An 18,729-nucleotide genomic window follows, 5' to 3' on the forward strand; every position below is an offset into this window, starting at 1 on the left:
ATCTCGGTCGCTTTCTGCGATGGTTCAGTTATTGCTTTGATCTCATGCTGTGCCTTTCCTCGGTAGGTCTCCATCTCCGGGACGTTTTTTCCGCCGGATCACCCAATTTTTCCCTCTTGTTTATTGCTTGTAGGCCGAGACCGCTGCAAACAGGATTTGCAAAGTGTTGGCTGTCAACCAAGAGAATGAGCACCTGATGGAAGATTACGAGAAGCTGGCTTCTGACGTGAGTGTCGATGAGCCTTCCCTGTGTTTTCAGCAGGCAGGAGCTGAGCCTGGTGACCTCTCTTGACAAAAGCCTTTGTGAATTCATCTGTCAACGGGCTCTCGGATATAATTGAGGCCGTTGAGAAATTGGGGTTGCTTTGATCACTTCTCAGTCTGAACTTAATTCGTAAGGTGGACACCGTTGAGAGTGTTCACCAAAGACCAGAGGTGGTATTCAGCCGGTTTAGACTGGTTCTGCCAGACCGGTTGCAGAAATTTTGAGTAATCGAAGAACCAGCAAATACCACCTCTGGCTGGTCCCGCCTACACGCCCCGCCCTGTCCTGTCCTGTATTCCCTGGTTCAATCTCACGCAAAGCTCTCATAGAACCAGTACTAAAAAAAAACATCCCACCACTGCCAAAGACCCCTCACTATCACGGGGGCTGAGCTGGCTAGCAAACCCAGATGCTTCCAAAGCCTCCGGAGGCTTCGAAGGTAGCGCTGATGTATCTCTGACCTTGCTGGGTGTGCTCCAAAGAGGGACCTTCTAGAACTGCATGCTGGTCCCTGATTTCTCGTGGTCAAAAAAAGGGTTTCTTAACCATGGCCACTTGAAGATGGGTGGATTTCAACTCCCAGATTTCTCCAGCCAGCATGTTGAAAGTCCCCTGGTCAGTCCAAGGTAAATATTGTTTCTCTGCTGTGAGGCACAGTCAATACTCTATACTGCTGTCCCTCTTCAGCCCTTAAACCAGGGGTCCCCAAACGTGGAAACTTGAAGACTTGTGGACTTCAACTCCCAGAATTCTCCAGCCAGCTGCATCTATTTCTTTTCCTCCTATCCCCCAAAGAAGAGAGATTGCAGAGGAAGGGATTACAAGAGAGTAAGCTCTGCTGGCTGGAGAATTCTGGGAGTTGGAATCCATAAGTCTTCAAGTGGCCAAGTTTGGAGATCTCTGCCATAAAGCAGAGGAAGGGATTACAAGAGAGTAAGCTCTGCTGGCTGGAGAATTCTGGGAGTTGGAATCCATAAGTCTTCAAGAGGCCAAGTTTGGAGACCTCTGCCATAAAGCTTCACCTGGTCTTTGTGAACAGCTGCCAAATCAGCTAACAGTCTGCCTTAGCCAACCTTCCCCAACCCTGGCACCTTCTGAATATGGAGAAGGTTGTCTTTGATGGTTGCCACGTCTTCTTGGCTGTCTCATGCTAACCCGCCCTTCTTTGGACTGGGAAGGCACCCGCGGAAAAACCCCCGGATGGAATCTCTTGACATATTGGTAGTAAAAGCTGAGAAGGACCTGAGAAGAAGAGTCAACTGAGAAGGAAGATTTGGACCTCCAAAGTCATTTCATTCCATCGAAACGTGTGAGAAGATCTCTGAAAGACCGCTATGTGGCTTCTTCTGAAGAGCTTCCACCGAGCCAAGCAGCTTTCATCAAGAGATTTCTCCTAGATTAAGGTTGCTGTTTAGTAGCAACCCTCTGGATTTATGACCAACCTTCAAGACATTTGTCCATGTCTTGCGGTGCCAAAGGTGCTTCTCCTCCTCCCAAGAAACAACCGGGCTTTCTGATTTTTTCTCGGAAGACATTTCACTTCTCATCCAAGAAGCTTCTTCAGCTCTGCCCGGGTTGGTGAGGAATGGAAGGATGGATACTCCTTGCAGACAGCTGGTCATTTGCATCCTTTTAGAGGGTCATTGAGGCCACTTGGAGGTTTGTCTGTATCCTCAGGGTCACCTGAGTGGTGCAAATGGGTGTGGAGCCTTCTTGGGACTGTTGAGCGGACTGTGTTATAGATTGGAGGTAGATGATGTCGTATCCCTACACGTCTAATCCTTCCATTATAAATCCTTCCCTTCCCCACCATTCAGTCAGAGCTGAAGAAGCTTCTTGGATGAGAAGCGAAACACCTTCAAAGAGAAACCAGAAAGTCCAGTTGCCTCCTGAAAAGGAGACACCCGTCACCTGGAATGACGGAGAATCTCTACAGACTTTTAGCTATGCGATTTGAGATAAAACGCCCTTCGAATGGTGTGGGAGTAGGAATGGATTTCCCCCAAAAAATTGCAGACTACAGGAAGCATTTGCACACTCGGGTAACCCTGAGGACACAGATAAACCTCCAAGTGGCCTCAAGGGACCCTCTCAAAGGATGCAAATGACCAGCCGCCTGCAAGGAGCGTAAATCCTTCCCTTCCCCACCATCCAGTCAGAGTTGAAGAAGCATCTTGGATGAGAATTGAAACGTCTTCCGAGAAAAAAAAGCAGAAAGTCCAGTTTAGCTCTTGAAAAAAGCACCTTTGGTGCTTTTTGTGACAGTCTGTAAGGATCATTTCTCTTCGTCCTATCCAGTCTACTCCTCTTTTCCTTTATGTTTAAGTTACTCTATATCATTTACAGAATTTGTCTCCGTGTAAGAGAGTCCCAGTTGTCGTAAAATGATGAGGACTCTTTGTTTTTTAACGCTATCGTTAGTTCATCCATTTCAGCACACTCACCAATTTTCTGAATAACCATTTGCTCTGAAGGCGTATGAGGGGATTTCCAACACTGAGCAAACGCTAGTCTAGCCGCAGTTAGAATATGGATTGTTACATATTTTGTCTTTTTGGATAAATATTGTACTTTTTACCCTATTCTCCCTCCCCTTCCCTTCCCCTCTCTCCCTCTATATCTTTTCTCTTCCCCGCAACCGGCCCTTATCCGGTGTGTTAGGCCGGGTGTTTTCTTTCTTTCCCGGTCAGCCGGTTTTCTTTCTATTTTGTAAATGTGCTGTCGATGTGTTTTTAAACTGTAAATTCAATAAAATCAATTAAAAAAAAAAAAGCACTTTGGGGACGACCAACCACGACCTGGAATGACCTCCCTAGATACGTCGTCTTGCGCTTTTGCTTGTTAAAGGTACAGTATGTTATATTTCACCATCTTGCCTTTTTTTTCTGGGGTTCTTCCCCCGCAGCTGTTGGAGTGGATTCAGCGGACCATCCCTTGGCTGGAGAACCGGGTTCCCCAGAAGACCATGCAGGAGATGCAGCAGAAACTGGAGGACTTCCGGGACTACCGGCGCGTCCACAAACCCCCCAAGGTGCAGGAGAAGTGCCAGCTGGAGATCAACTTCAACACCTTACAGACCAAATTGCGACTTAGCAACCGGCCAGCCTTCATGCCCTCCGAAGGAAGAATGGTATCGGTGAGTAGTACACCCTACGCTGTCTTTCTTCACTTCCGGGTTTGCGTAGTTTACCACGTGGGCAGTCCTCAGCTTAAACGGCCACGATGATGAAACCCACGTTTCTGTTGCTAAGAGAGACAGGCAATCAAGTGAATTTTGCTTTGTTTTACGACCGTTCCTGCCACGAGTTGTTAAGTGAATCACTGTGGCCGTTAAGTTAGTATAAGGAGGTTGTTTAAGCGAATCTGGCTTCCCTGTGGACTTTGCTCGTCAGAAGGTCGCAAAAGGGGACGCTCCGGGATGCTGCGACCATCATAAATACAAGTCAGTTGCCACATGAATCTTGGTCATGTGACCACGGGGATGCTACAGCGGTCGTCAGTGTGAAAAACTGTCCCGAGTCACTTTTTTTTTCAGTGCCGTTGTAACTTCTAACGGTCACTGAATGAACTGTTGTAAGTCCGGAACTGGATTCTCTAGGTCAAGGGTAGGCAACCCACGGCTCTAGAGCCGCATGTGGCTCTTTCATCCCTCTGCTGCGGCTCCCTGTCACCAGTTGGTGAAAGGAAAAACAATGGCGTGGGGGAAGTGGACTTCTGGTCGGTAGAGGAAAAAGATTGCTGCGCTAGGAGGAGACTCTATGGTGGGAAAACTGGACTTCCGGTCGGCTCTGGAATTGAAAAAGGGGGGCTCCGGTTAGGACCTTCATGGCTCTGGGAGTGTTTAAGGTTGCTGACCTCCTCCTCTAGGTCAATGTGTCTCAACCTTGGCTGCTTTTAAGGTGCGTGGATTTCAACTCCCAGAATTCCCCAGCCAGCAATTCTGGGAGTTGAAGTCCCCACACCTGAAAAGCGTCCTTAAAAGTTAAGAAACACCGATTTAAAATAAAAGATGACCTCCCAAATTCAGATTGATAAAAAAAGATTAACTTGGCAAATTAATCGCGGACCTTAAGCGTGACCTCTTCGAGCAAGCAAGAGAGAGGCACCTCATGGAATCCTTAAAATGGGGGTCCACATTAAACCATCTTGCTGTTAAGAGGGGTTTTTTTGGGTGGGGGGAGGGATTGTGCTTTATTTTACTTGCCCCCATACCTTACCATACCCTCCCAACCCCACCCCCAGGACATCAACAACGGCTGGCAGCGCTTGGAACAGGCCGAGAAAGGTTTCGAAGAGTGGCAGCTGAATGAAATCCGGAGGCTGGAACGACTGGATCATCTGGCTCTGAAGTTCAGGCAGAAGGCGTCCATCCACGAAGCCTGGACCGAAGGTGAGGACCCAATGACCTCGGGGGTCCTCGGTTTACGACCGCCCCGGGAAGCAGGATGTCCACGGCTAGGCCAGGGTTGTTCAGCGAGTTGGCAGCCATTTTGTTTTTTATGGCCTTTTAGGCCAGGCTAGTTTTAAGCGAACCACTGCAGCAACTGTTAAAGGAATCGCATCGTTCAGGGAATGGGGAGGATCCAGATTGTCTTGGGGCTGTGTTGGTGCCGGCGTGTCATAGATGCCCATTTCTCTCACGCACCAGGATGAGTCTCCTGCAAAACAGCCACGCGTCTTTTTTTCCCCGTATCTCTTTGAGTAGGGGGTCTCCAACTTCGGCAACTTTTAAGACTTGTGGACCCGTGGTGGGGGTTCAATCTTTTTTTTTACTACTGGTTCTCTGGGTGTGGCTTGGTGGGCGTGGCAGGGGAAGGATATACTGCAAAATCCCCATTCCCTCCACCACCCCACTAACCTGCTTTCCAGCTCCGTTCTCCTGGGCAGGGCAACCAAAGGAGACCCAGCCGATCAGCTGGGACTCAATGGGAGGCAGAGAAGAGGTGGGGTTTGGCGGGACCAGTCAGAGGTACTATTGGCCGGTTCTCTGATAAACTTAAAAATTTCTGCCACCGGTTCTCTAGAACTGGCCAGAACCGGCTGAAGACGACTTCTGTTTCATTGGGAGCTTCTGTGTGACTTGTCCTTGGTTCCGCTAAATATGGGGGTTTTCCCCCATCATTGGAGGAAGGAAACTGACTCAAGAAAACCACCTACGGTAGAGGTCTCCAACCTTGGCCACTTTAAGACTTGTGGACTTCAATTCCCAGAATCCCAACCATGTCAATTTTAAGACATGAGGAATTCTGGGAATTGAAGTCCACAAATCTTAAAAGCTGCCAAGACCTCTGTCTTTGACTATCATAGGTCATGGGAGCAGCATCGAACCTGCCAAAATACCAGCTGCATGTCGTGTTGTATTTTAAAAAAAATAATAATAATTCCATAATCTGTCCCACTCCACCCCACAAAATTGTGGTTCTCGGAAGCCTGTGGTGAGGGTGGCCTTGTTTATTTAGCCTGTCTTAAGGGTGTGAAATTTAGTGGGGGTAGCAGGTGGACCCATAACTCTTGCCTGGCAGAGAGTCAAGCTAATGAGGCAACAGCTGGTTTCCCTCCCGCCCCCCCGGCTCTAACATCTGCGCTGGCCTGTCACTCTCAGGCAGAACGATGTTGTGATTGGCTACTGGGACTCTTCCTCAACTGGGCTGATTTCTGGGGGTTGAAGTCCTCACGCCTTCAAGTCGTCAAGGTGGAGAAACATGGATTTGGGTAGAGCAGGGGTCGGCAACCTTAAACACTCAAAGAGTCACAAATGTCCTAACCGGAAAACTCCTCATTCAATTCTGGAGCTGACCGGAAATCCAGTCCCCCCACCATAGAGTCTCCCTCCTAGCGCAGCGTCCTTTTTCCTCTGCTGACTGGAAGTCCGGTCCCCCCACCATAGAGTCTCCTAGTGCGGCGTCCTTTTACCGACCTGTGACAGGGATCCTCCACAGAAAGAGCCACATGCGGCTCCAGAGCCTTGGGTTGCCGACCCCTGGGGTAGACCTTAAGTGTGGCTGTGGGTTGTCTCCTTGCATTTGCCACGACCAGAAGTTCAGATCCGTAGACTTCTGTGCTTTGTGCAAGAAGGCATCTTGGCATTCCAATCTTGTTCAGGTTTTCAGGGTCTTCTCTTCAAGTAGATCCCCAAGGATCTGCCCACTGGAGCTGGAGTGAGCCTCTGGGTGGAGGGATTTCATGAGAGAGACGGGACAGGCCCAAACTCCCATCTTCTCCACATGAAAGACTTGCTCTCCTGACTTCTTCCTCTTGCTTGGGCGTTGCCTTCTTACTGAGAGAATCTCCTGGACTGATGTTGTTTCTCAAACTTAAAATAGGTGGACTTCAATTCCCAGAATTCCCCAACCAGCAAAGCTTCTAGTCAGCAGAGGAAAAAGGAGGCTGCTCTAGGAGGAGACTCTGTGGTCCACACATCTTAAAGAGGCCAACTTAGTGGACCTTAACTGTGGCTGGAGTTGCTCCGGAATATCTCCCCTAACCAGGTGTCCAGAGAATTTGGTACTTTGTGCTTGTGTTAAATGAGGCATTCACTGGAGCTGGAGTGGACTCCTGAGCGGAGGGATTTTATGGGAGACAAGATTGACCCACGCTCCTGTCCTGTCCACAGGAAAGATTCCCACGCCTGGCTACCTACCTCTTCCTTGGGTGGTCTTCCTCTGACCAGTGGCATTCCTTGGACAAAAAGGAGACTTTGGGGGGTGGCGGTGCTGCTTTGCATGCCTCCCACAAATCCGAGGAAGTTCTCCAGAAGTCTGCAGGCCCAAGAAACTCCTTGGCTTGGCTGTCCACGAGAAGCCACCCAGCCTCTCCCTGAAGGTAGCGGTGGTGTCAGCGAGCACTCCAGGGCCCAGAACACGTCCGAGTTGTTTGCCTCCTTTTGTCCCCAGGCCCTATTCTTAGCACAGCCCAGGGTGGAGAAAAAGGTTATCAGCTTCCTTGCAGCTTCCTGTTGGACTGCTGTTTTAGTGAGAAACCCGTTTCTTGAACAACAACAAGAGAGAGCTGTGGCCTCCTCCTCCTCCACCCTCTGTGGCTTCATCCATCAAACTGGGGAGTTGCCATGGAAGTCAGAGGGTATCTTGGAGCCGTTCTGGGGGAGAGGGAAGATGTGGGGGGGGGATCTCCTTTTGAGGCTGAAACTTTTCAAATCCTGCCTGGACTGCCGATGACCAGGGACAAGCGGCACTGGGGTGTGTGTGTGTGTGTGTCTCGGCTCTGCCTTTAACGGCATCCTGGATGGCACCACAGCTGGATTCATGCTCGTTTCTGGGTTTCTTCGTGTGCTTGGAACCATGTTGACGAATTTGGCAGGAGGGGAAAAAATGGAGGGCAGGCAGGCAGTTGCCTGTTTCAGGTGGCTCAGATTAATAATGCTCTCTTTTAGAGCAGTGTTTCTCAACCTTGGAAGTTTTTAAGATGGGTGGACTGCAACTCCCAGAAACCCCCAGACACCAAAACCAATATTTCTTAACCTTGGCCGTTTTAAGATGGGTGGACTTCAATTCCCAGAATCCTCCAGCCCAGAAAACCAATATTTCTTAACCTTGGCCATTTTAAGATGGGTGGACTTCAACTCCCAGAATCCTCCAGTCCAGCAAACCAGTATTTCTTAACCTTGGCTGTTTTAAGATGGGTGGACTTCAACTCCCAGAATCCTCCAGCCCAGCAAACCAGTATTTCTTAACCTTGTCAATTTTAAGATGGGTGGACTTCAACTCCCAGAATCCTCCAGCCCAGCAAACCAATATTTCTTAACCTTGTCAATTTAAAATGGGTGGACTTCAACTCCCAGAATCCTCCAGCCCAGCAAACCAATATTTCTTAACTTGTCAATTTTAAGATGGGTGGACTTCAACTCCCAGAATCCTCCAGCCCAGCAAACCAGTATTTCTTAACCTTGGCCGTTTTAAGATGGGTGGACTTCAACTCCCAGAATCCTCCAGCCCAGCATAATTTAAAGTGCCACGGTTGCGAAACATGGCCTTAAAGTTTAAAGTTCCCAAGCTTCCTCATCTGTCTGGGCTTGGTCCGTAGAGGGGCATCTAGGTTTCCACACGAACGCGTGCCACGCTTCCAGAAACCACAATTCACCCCCTTGCTGTAGAATAACATCACGGTTTGATGCTGTACCTGAGAAAGGGTTTTCCTGCTATGTGGGATCCCCAATGTTCGTGGTTCAGGGACTCAAACCCCAGCCTCTCTTGGGGCAGCACGGAGGGATCCCTCGTCTAAAGTTGCATGCAGCCAGACAGAGACTGCGGTGTGTGTGTGTCTCTCTCCTCCCCCGCCACAACACACACACACACACACCAGAGGGGGCTTTTTGCTTGTCTGGATTGCTCCTGGCTGGCCGCCAAGGCCAGATTTTCCAAGCTGAGCCAGCGTGTCCCGGAGAACAGCTGATTGGAACAGCGTGTTTTCCAGCATCCCGTAGCTCCGCGACCCAAATAGTTTTTCAATTAGTGGAGAAACCCCAGCGATGTGGAGGGGGAGGGATTGCAAAAAGGGGGGGATTGGCCCTCAGCTGAGGCTAGGAGAAGAGGTTGGGGGTGTGTGCAGAGGGGAGTTATGTCAGCAGCCAGCAAATCTCAACCAACGGGGGAGCCGAGGCCCACGGAGTAGAGTAGAGCTGGAATAGGAATAGGAGAGAAAGAATAGGAATGGAACAGAACAGAACAGAACAGAAAGAACAGAACAGAACAGAAAGAACAGAACAGAACAGAAAGAACAGAACAGAACACAACAGAACAGAACAGAACAGGGGTCCTATTATGGCAACTTTAGGGCTTGTGGACTTCAACCCCCAGGGAAGGGGAAATGGGACCTGGGCCTGTGCACCCCGAGAGGAGCCTTAGGCTCCGCCGGGAGACCCCGAATCAGCTGCCCTGGTAGAAAAGGGGGACAGCTCCCATTTTGGCCTCTGCTCCCCTGTCGACCTGGTGGCTTAGCGTTCTTGGTCCGAAAGAATGTGCGCTGGTCCCCTGGTTCTCTTCCTGACCCTCCTCCGTTTTGGGCTCCCCAGGGAAGGAGGCCATGCTGAAGCAGAAGGACTACGAGACGGCCACCCTGTCCGACATCAAAGCCCTGATCAGGAAGCACGAAGCGTTCGAGAGTGACCTGGCGGCTCACCAAGACCGTGTGGAGCAGATCGCGGCCATCGCTCAGGAGCTCAAGTATGCAAGACCTCACCTTATCGTATCATTCTCCTGGACGACTCACACTCCTCTCTCTCTCTCTCTCTCTCTCTCTCTGTATATATATATATATATATATATATATATATATATATATATATATATATATATATATATATATATATGCCTCTCTCTCTCTCTCTCTCTCTCTTTCTGGAGGAGGGGGATATTCAGTGGGCCGTTCTCCAGATAGATAGTTGTTGGCAGCAATTCAAAGGAGAGAAAGGTGGGTGCTTATCTCGAGGGACTGTTTGGGACTCATTACGGGCTGGGAATGTGCACATAATTCCCAGCGTTGAAATAAAACAAGAGTTGTTTGGATTAAGCATTAAGCTTAATTACGGTTTAGCTTTAGTCAGAACAGTTTCTTAGAGTGAGGATAAAACCCCCTAATCTGTTATTCACGGTGGGGAGTTTTTGCCAAACACCAGAAATAAACACCATTATTTTATATATATATATATATTTTTGCAAAAAAATATTGTAAATATTGTAAATTGCAGTCAGTTGTCTAGCAGCTGAAATGTGGCCACATGACCTGGGGAGGGGGGGTCAACCCTTGGAAGTTTGAAAAGGGGTATGGGAACGGGGTATGTCGTAACTCTAAGCCTTTGATCATAATTTGAGGACTAGCAGATGAGGTGCTAGACTGATGGATTATGTACCATCCAGTCCAGATTTATTCTGAATGACTACCTGGATCACGGCCCTTTGATAACTGGTGGACTTCAACTCCCAGAATTCCTGAGCCGGGGTAAAGGGGTCATAGTTCCTCACCTCACCCCACCCCACCGCACCCTCCTCTTGCTCCTCCTCCTCCTCCTCCTCGCCTTTCTCAACAGATGGACTTCTCAAAGGATTAACCCCAATCCTGCTAATAATGTAAATTATCCCCTGTCGTTAAAACCCGCCTGTTTCAAATTGCGGATGGCGAATGCTGGTGCATCATGGGGAGAAAGATTTGATAGTAATACTATAAAAGCTGTTTTCAGTAAATTTGAGCTTCACTTTGGGGACCCTTCCTCCTGCTCCTCTTCCTCCACCGCCTCCTCCTCCTAGCACAGATGATGTTACCTAGTTTGGTAATGAAATGTCTGCAAGAAAACAGTCACGCTCAGAGAGCACCAGTCCTCCTCCTCCTCCTCCTCCTCCTCCTCCTCCTCCTCCTCCTCCTCCTCCTCCCCCTCTTCCTCTTCCTCCTCCTCCTCCTCCTTGCACAAATGATGTTACCTAGTTTGGTAATGAAATGTCTGCAAGAAAACAGTCACGCTCAGAGAGCACCAGTCCTCCTCCTCCTCCTCCTCTTCCTCCTCCTCCACCTCCTCTTCCTCCTCCTCCTCCTCTTCCTCCTCCTCCTCTCCTCCTCCTCCTCCTCCTCCTCCTCCTCTTCCTCTTCCTCCTCCTCCTCCTCCTTGCACAAATGATGTTACCTAGTTTGGTAATGAAATGTCTGCAAGAAAACAATCACGCTCAGAGAGCACCAGTCCTCCTCCTCCTCCTCCTCCTCTTCCTCCTCCTCCTCCTCCTCCTCCTCCTCCTCCTCCACAAACTCCTTCTGATTCCTCCTGAACCAGGCCTCTAAACCGGGCTGTAAAAATCCCTTGTTCCGGAGCACTCGAAGCTGTAAAATTCCCCTGCATCCTGTTTAAAAAACAAAAACAAAACAGCCTTGGCAACCTCCGAGCCTTTTAAAAGGCTTCCCTGCCAGCCTCTCTCTCTCTCTCTGCGTGTGTGTCTCTGTGTGTGTGTCTCTGTGTGTGTGATTTGGACTGGCTTGCAGCAAGACACAAAGAGACGTTGTAAGGTATTTTTGGCAAGTTCAAAATAGCAGCCCTCCTCCCCCTTCCTTTGCAGTCTCCCCCTCAAAAAAAAATATATGTCTTTTTAAGATCCTTTTCCAAACAGCCTCCTTGACTCCCCCCAGCCCCCTGCAGTCAGCTAGGATCACCCCTCTTTCTGGCAATCGAATCTCCTCCAAGGGTGTTTTCTACCCCCCACCCCACCCTCCCCTTACCCTTATTACACAGTACCCCCATTGTTCTCCAGCCCTCCCTCAATGTGTCACCCGAATGCGGTCCTTGTAAGAGTTTAGAGCAAACTCCTTCTCACCCCCCCCTCCGCTTACTCCTGCACACACACACACACACACACACGGATAAACTCACACGCCACAAGTATACACGCAGGCCACAGGCTGAGCCTGCCTTGGATTTTGTGTGTGGGGGGGTGTTGTTTCCCTAATTTGGGGGGGGCCCGAGAGGGGCCAAGGATTTGGAAAACTTGACGTGTGTGGCCTGCAGCATGACTTCACACCGCAACCGTCTGCCTCTTTACACAAACACACTTTACAAGCACGCTCATCCCAGGATGCTGCTTGCCAACGTTTTGAAAACGGAGCTAGTGGGGGGGGAGGAGAAATCCTCAATTCTTTATCTGGCATCGGAGAAACGGAGGCTGGTCGCTGTTCTGGGGGTGGGTGGGCAGAGGCTTTGTTTCCAGCCAGGTCCCCCTTTTCTTAAGTTCTCATGTTCCCTGGGTCTCTCTCTCTCTCTCTCTCTCACACACACACACTCCAAATTCTTCCCCAGCTGTTTGGTTTGGCCAGTCCTTAAAGCAACATGCCATGTTTGAGCGGCTGGCTCGCCTCCCCCGGGCACCGCATTCCAAAGGGCCCAGACGGCCTTGGAGTGACCTCCTGCGGCCAAACCCGGGAACTGCAAACCTCGGAGAAGGCCGTAGACAACCAGACATGTCCAGGTGCCTTTATTTCCAGGTAGTCCTCCACTTAACGGCCGTAATGGAGCCATTGCGGTTGTCAAATGGGTCAGGTTAGGGGGTTTTAGGACCCCGTTTAAGGCGGCGGTTAAGAAAGTCATTGATAAGATAACCTTTGCTGTCGCTTTTTACTGTAAGCACCACGCTGGCCTACATTAAAAAATGAAATTTGGTTTGCCTGCTCTCAAAAGGAAGTATATACCTACCCATACCCATATATAACGTACACATACACATCGGAGAGAGAGAGAGAGGGAGGCAGGCAGGCAGGCAGGCAATGTATCTATCAACCTTTCTGTCATCTCTATCATTCATCCGTCTGTCTGTCCGCCCATCCATCCATCCATCCCATATGTATGTGGGGTTTCTCTAGCAGTGGTGGCTCTTCTGGCCCAAAGGACCCATCCATAGATTTCCACTGCCCTCCTCTCCTCTGCCTTCTGTGTATCTGCGCGTCGGGCACTGGACCCAACTGTTCCTCCTCTTCTTCAGCCACCTCCAGACCTGGGGGCTGTTGACTCTCCATCTGAGGGCTGACGGGCGGCCCAAGCTCCGCCGCTGTCTCCCTCTCTGACAGCTCCGTTCCCTCTTCCTCCTTGGAGCTCTTCTCAGGTTGCCATGATGCTGACCCTGACTTCCCGCGTCTCCTGCTCCTCCTCTGATTCGGCCGCTGGAGGGCCCGGCGGCCGACAGGCCACAACCGGTGACCCTGTAGAGAGGCGATTAGGGTCCCACAAGAGAACTGTTTCCTGGTTACCTGCCCCGCCTATCAATGTCCTCCCTTTTCTCTGCCCCACAGCGAGCTGGATTATTACGACTCCCCCAGTGTCAACGCCCGGTGCCAAAAGATCTGCGACCAGTGGGACTCCCTGGGGTCCTTGACCCACACACGAAGGGAAGCGCTGGAGGTGAGAAGAAGGCGGCCCTGCCGCGGGAGGAGGCGAGCGAGTGAGTGCGGTGTCAGGAGACCTAATCCTTTTTTTTTGTTGTTTTGCCTGTTTCTCTTTCCTAAGAAAACAGAGAAGCAGTTGGAGACCATCGACCAGCTGCATCTGGAATATGCCAAGCGAGCGGCGCCCTTCAATAACTGGATGGAAAGCGCAATGGAGGACCTCCAGGACATGTTCATTGTCCACACCATAGAGGAGATAGAGGTACCAGGCTGTCCACCGAGTTTTCCTAGCCTCTCTATGGTAGAAGAATCTGGAAATATCTACCTGGGCTTCAGCTGAGAGAGAGGGAGGGAGATAAGTGGGGCTTAAGGGAGATTAGCCAACATGTCTGCTGTCTGATCCAATTGTGTCATCCATCCCACTTAGTTTTAATTAGCAAAGAAAGACTCCTGGCTCATTTCTTTTTCCCAAGAGTATTAGAATACTTCGCTGAGAACCAGGCGGTTACAGATTAGAGAAGGGAGAATCCATTGCCTTGCCGGGAAAACGATGCAATTAACTTTCCCGTTTCCCCCTGGCCATCCCCTTTGTTATCGGTCAGCATCCAATTAAAAGTTTCTTAGGTTGGTTTAGAAACAGACCCTGTGTTTTCGCCTTTCCTTTTGCTGACCTGATTGGTGATCCTCGATTGATTCAGCCTGTGTTGGCTGCATTCCTGCTGCAACTGTTAAGAGGTTCTTGGATGTCTGCCCAGAGCTATTAACTGAAGGGAGAGAAAGGGGGTGAGGAAAACACCTCTCTTGCGCTTTATTTTTAGCCGGTTCTCTGAACTGCATCAACAATTAACGGTTCGGGCGAACTGGTGAGAACCAGCTGGATCCCACCTGTGATCCTCATGGTCTGCTTCAATCCCCCCCACCCCCAACCACCCACATGCCAATCTCTCCCCCTCCCGCCGTTGCAAATGTCAGGCTGGCAAGATGCAATGCGAAGCAAGTAAATGGCAGGCGTGACGCAATGAATCCCCAGCCTAGTTTCTTAAAATTAAAAATCTTCTTTGATTTTCCCCCTTGGGGCCTAGTTTTGAAGGAGAACGTGCAAAGGTTGAAAATGATGTGTTAAGATCAGTTAGTTTGTGTTACACTCTTACTGTGCTACGTGGCTACAAGGGGGCTGGAGGAAGGCTGGTTTTTTTTTTTTTAATAAATACATATACCGGATATAAAAACGTAAAGGCCCCTTTAAGTATAGGAGCATCAGGTTCTTGAAAATTAAAAAGATTACAGAACTAGAAAAATGCCAAGTAGAAAGTGAAGTCCTTCAATGAGGGGCCAGACTTTTTATAGTTTTTAACAAAAGAGAACCTTCGGCGACTTACGAGTGCGAACTCTAGCTCCAGATGGACATTTTTCTAGCTGGCTTCCGTCCCATCCCAGAATTTCTGGGAGGGGAAAAAAATATCCCACCAGGATTCCCAGATGGAATTCATATTTCCCCTCGCGCTCTGTCCCGCTGCAAATGGAAGAAATCTGGGAGACATCTGGATTCCCACCCAGCAGGGATTGAACCCGGGGACGCTGTTCGTGTCTTTCTGGGTGTGAGGCTGTGCTGAAACGATCTGGTTCTTTTCCAGGGCTTGATTGCTGCCCACGATCAGTTCAAATCCACATTGCCTGATGCTGACCGAGAAAGAGAAGCCATCCTGGGCATCCAAAGCGAAGCGCAGAAGATCGCAGACTACAACAACATAAAACTCTCCGGGAACAATCCTTACACGTCGGTCACACCTCAGATCATCAACTCCAAGTGGGAAAGGGTGGGTGCTCCGGTGTGCATGCTCAGTGGGCGGAGCTGAAGGCAGAGCCTGCCCGCCTTGGGTTGCAACCCGAGGTCTCTCTGAGCCCGGGGCTGGGGTGGGGGAAGCTCAGGAACGTCGCCTTCAGCGATGACTCTCTTCCTTTGCGTCCAACAGGTCCAGCAACTGGTACCCAAGAGGGACAGCGCCCTTCAGGATGAGCAGAGCAAGCAGCAGTCCAATGAACGCTTGCGCCGACAGTTCGCCAGCCAAGCCAACATCGTGGGGCCTTGGATCCAGACCAAGATGGGGGTGAGAAGCTTTGCCCGGGAATCCGAGCTTCTTCTGGCAAGAGAAGCCAGTTGTCAGGATTTCCGGCAGTTGCTCCGATTGAATCATGAACCTCGAGCCACACTCCCAAAACTAAAAAAAAGATTTATTTGAAGTTATCGTTCTACGTCTGGCATTTATCTGGGCGTAGCCAACTCTGAGATACTACGTAACTCGCTGTCACCCTTGATCCTGCTTTTCCCCCCTCACCCAAAAACGTCCATAGCCTGGAGTCGTCAATCTCCACTTAGATTTTTGCGCGGCAGAAGCTTCAGTCATCGAATCAGTCTTTGAAGAAAATATGAATGGAATGTACTTTCGATTCCACACTGCTGCCGGCTCTTTGGAAACCCCGCCTCCTTTCTTTCTGTTGTCAACTATAAAACATGTATACAAAATGTTTTATGAGTTGACACCCGTGTTTCTATGCCTATTTTGGAGTTGCCATGAATGGGGGGCGTGGAGGGTGGTTTGAAGGAGCAGTGCGGCAGTTTAAAACCGAAAGTGCATTCCATTCTTACCTTGCAAAGATTGTATCAAAGCTACCAGTATTTCTGCCTCGAAAATCTCTTAATTGGAGAATGTGATTGATGACTTTCAGCTGTGAACGTGTTTGTTGGAGAATATGAATTATGATGCACCCCAAAGGGGTGGGGGGGAAAACAGGGTCAAGGGTGACAATGAACTACGTGTCTCAGAATTGGCTTCATTACAGATCATGCCGACATGTTCGCTCCTCACAAATTCTTCGTAGTTTTTGAAGGTTGGCTCGAGGCTCATGATTTAATTAGGGAAACTGCCGGAATCCTGACAACTGGATTGCCAACCCAACGAAGGGCACCGGTGGTTAAGACGGCAGGGCCCGTGGGTCTCTCTTTTTACATGAGCCTTCCAAGTGATGTGTCAACCCAATCCCATTGGCCTTCCCTTGACCAGGAGATTGGGCGCATCTCCATTGAGATGAACGGCACCCTGGAGGACCAACTCAACCACCTCAAGCAATATGAGCTGAACATTGTCGAATACAAACCCAACATCGACGTCTTGGAGCAGCAGCACCAACTTATCCAGGAGGCCCTGATCTTCGACAACAAGCACACCAACTACACCATGGAGGTGAGGACACAGCCAAGCGTGTGCGGGATGTCATCTATGGGGAAGGTGGATGGGTCCATCTTGGTGAAGGTCGGTAAGAGGAGGAACTTCCGGTGAGAGTCCAGGTCCTCACAACAGCTTTTATCCTGTACATTGTCCAGACTAAGGCTGGAGCCGGGCTGCACTTTTAACACACAGCTGAATACGCACCAGGAGGATGTTGTGTATGTACGCGCATCCGAACGTGCTCTCAGCAGGCCTCCTCCTCCTGGTGTTCTCACCAGCTGGGTAGATGCAACTTTGACATCCTTGTTTGAAACGTGCTCGGGTGTTGTTTTCCCTCCTCGCCACTTTAGCATGTGTGCGTCTGTTAAACAAGCAGATGCTTTGCTCAAAATAACTTTTCATTCAGACAGACGTGCAGGAGAAAAATGTAGAGCGACTTAAAAAGAAAGTCCGGCATAAGGAACTTCAGGCTGCTGCCTGGGCTGGTTGAGCCCCTGTTGAGGGAAGGACAAGTGAGGACAAAGGGATTAATTCATTCTGTTTGTTTGTTTGTTTGTTTGTTTCCGTCCCCCGTCTTCCTTCCGTTTTTACATCCAGCACATCCGGGTTGGATGGGAACAGCTCCTCACCACCATTGCCCGGACCATCAACGAGGTGGAGAATCAAATCCTGACCCGGGACGCCAAAGGAATCAGCCAGGAGCAGATGCAAGAATTCCGGGCCTCCTTCAATCATTTTGACAAGGTACCCGAGTAGGAGAAGCGAGAGAGCCGGGTGTAGGGAGGGAACCTCTCTCGTGTAGCCCATTTACAGGTGCGCATGTTACCCACACGGCCTTCCCGTCCCTTTGTAAGTCTCTCGCTCTCCAAAGGGAAGCTGGGCTGTTGTGCAGCGTTTCTTATATAGAGTCTGATTTTTTTATTATTATTATTACCTTTATCGTCAAAGTACAACCTGTGTACAATGTGATTGGCTGAGCCTCCCTTTGTGCGCACACACACACACACACACACACACCCCCAACACAACTCACAGCGAGGACAGAAGTCCCTAAGCCAGTTCCAATCTTATGACACTGTGCGACTTTGTTGCACAAAAGGGTTGCCGCCAACTTGGTGGTGTTTTAAGTTGGGCATCTTAACTGGAGGTTTTCAAAAATAGATTGGGCAGCCATTTGACTGGGATGGTATAAGGCTCCTGGCTGGAGCGGGGCGGGTTGGACTAGAAGACCTTCAAAGTCCCCTCTAGCCCTGTGATTGTATGATTTAGTCTACCTCTCAAGGATATTGCCGAGATGCGTTGGTTTGTTTTTACTCCTAGATACTGCTAGTTACTATCTTAAGTTCCGGCCGCGTAGATCCCGTCTTTAAAAAAAGGGAAGCCCAACCTGACACAGTCAGGACCATCCAATTCTTCTGGATCAGGATTATAATTGGGTGGGGGGGTTTAGCCCAAGTTTTAAGACCCCCTCCCCCCAGCAGCCTCCGTCCACCTCGCTGGTTTGAAACAAAACAGGCTCTCGGGCTGCCCCACCAAGATATACGAAACCTGCTACTGACCATCCTTCCCCTGGACTCCATAACAAGGATCCTTTTGGGTCAAGCGATGCCAAGGCCATCCCATAACGCTCTTGCCTTGGCCTGTCGCCTAAAAAGAGCTCAGGGGGAACTTGATACAGCCCCCCCGCAGCCCAAGCACTGGGGTGCAGATTGTGTTGCCCAGGCACAGATTGTGGCCGTGCAGTTCCAGGGCGTTGGAGCCCCTGTTGGCAAAGTTTACTTCTTCCAGCTGTGGGGAGACTTGGTACAGCAGGGGGTCTCCAACCTTGGCAAGTTTAAGACTTTGGACTTCAACTCCCAGCGTTCCTCAGCCAGCAAAGCCCTGAGGGGATAGAGCCCTCAACAAAGCTTTCCCTCTGAAGGGGCCTTTGTGGTTCTCAAGCTCAGGTACTTGAAGACGAGTGGACTTCAACTCCCAGGATTCCCCAACAGCACATGCTGGCTGGGGAATGCTGGGAGTTGAAGTCCACCCGCCTTTTAGGTTCCCAAACTAGACAAAAACTGCTATAAACAAACATATCATGAATTTAACTTTATGCCTTTAACCAGTGGTGGGATTCAGCCAGTTCACACTGGTTGAAGTGAACTGGTTGTTAAATTATACACACACACACACACCCCACACACCGCTCTCAAAGTGGATCCTGGGTGCTGAGCTGCAATGAAGAAATGGGAAACTGAGTGGTTGGTGCAAGAGAAGGAGGAGGCCGCTTTCCCTTCTCTTCTCCCTGTTCCACCTCCTTTCCTCGTACAAGTCTTGCCAAAGTTGGAGGCTTATGTCCTACAGCCCCCCCACCCCACCTTCCTATCT

General features: G+C 49.9%; 2 protein-coding genes across 8 annotated transcripts in view; one reads left to right on the forward strand and one right to left on the reverse strand.

The window, feature by feature from the left end:
* Positions 1-18,729, forward strand: part of ACTN4 (actinin alpha 4) — a 96,038-nt gene that overhangs the window by 73,008 nt on the left and 4,301 nt on the right. For all 6 annotated transcript variants that reach the window (XM_087939295.1, XM_087939297.1, XM_087939299.1 and 3 more), the window contains exons 9-18: positions 134-226; positions 3,171-3,401; positions 4,508-4,655; positions 9,294-9,444; positions 13,040-13,148; positions 13,254-13,394; positions 14,767-14,949; positions 15,106-15,240; positions 16,195-16,374; positions 16,957-17,103. In XM_087939295.1, the coding sequence (XP_087795421.1) occupies positions 134-226; positions 3,171-3,401; positions 4,508-4,655; positions 9,294-9,444; positions 13,040-13,148; positions 13,254-13,394; positions 14,767-14,949; positions 15,106-15,240; positions 16,195-16,374; positions 16,957-17,103 (1,518 nt within the window). The remainder of the gene's footprint in view (positions 1-133; positions 227-3,170; positions 3,402-4,507; positions 4,656-9,293; positions 9,445-13,039; positions 13,149-13,253; positions 13,395-14,766; positions 14,950-15,105; positions 15,241-16,194; positions 16,375-16,956; positions 17,104-18,729) is intronic.
* LOC148124985 (galectin-6-like) overlaps positions 1-18,729 on the reverse strand; it is a 71,242-nt gene that overhangs the window by 15,041 nt on the left and 37,472 nt on the right. The gene's annotated exons all lie outside the window — the stretch shown is intronic.

The sequence above is a fragment of the Pseudonaja textilis genome, chromosome 10 (genome assembly GCF_049901715.1).
Source record: "Pseudonaja textilis isolate UNSWEBS1 chromosome 10, rPseTex1.2, whole genome shotgun sequence".
Classification (NCBI taxonomy): domain Eukaryota; kingdom Metazoa; phylum Chordata; class Lepidosauria; order Squamata; family Elapidae; genus Pseudonaja; species Pseudonaja textilis.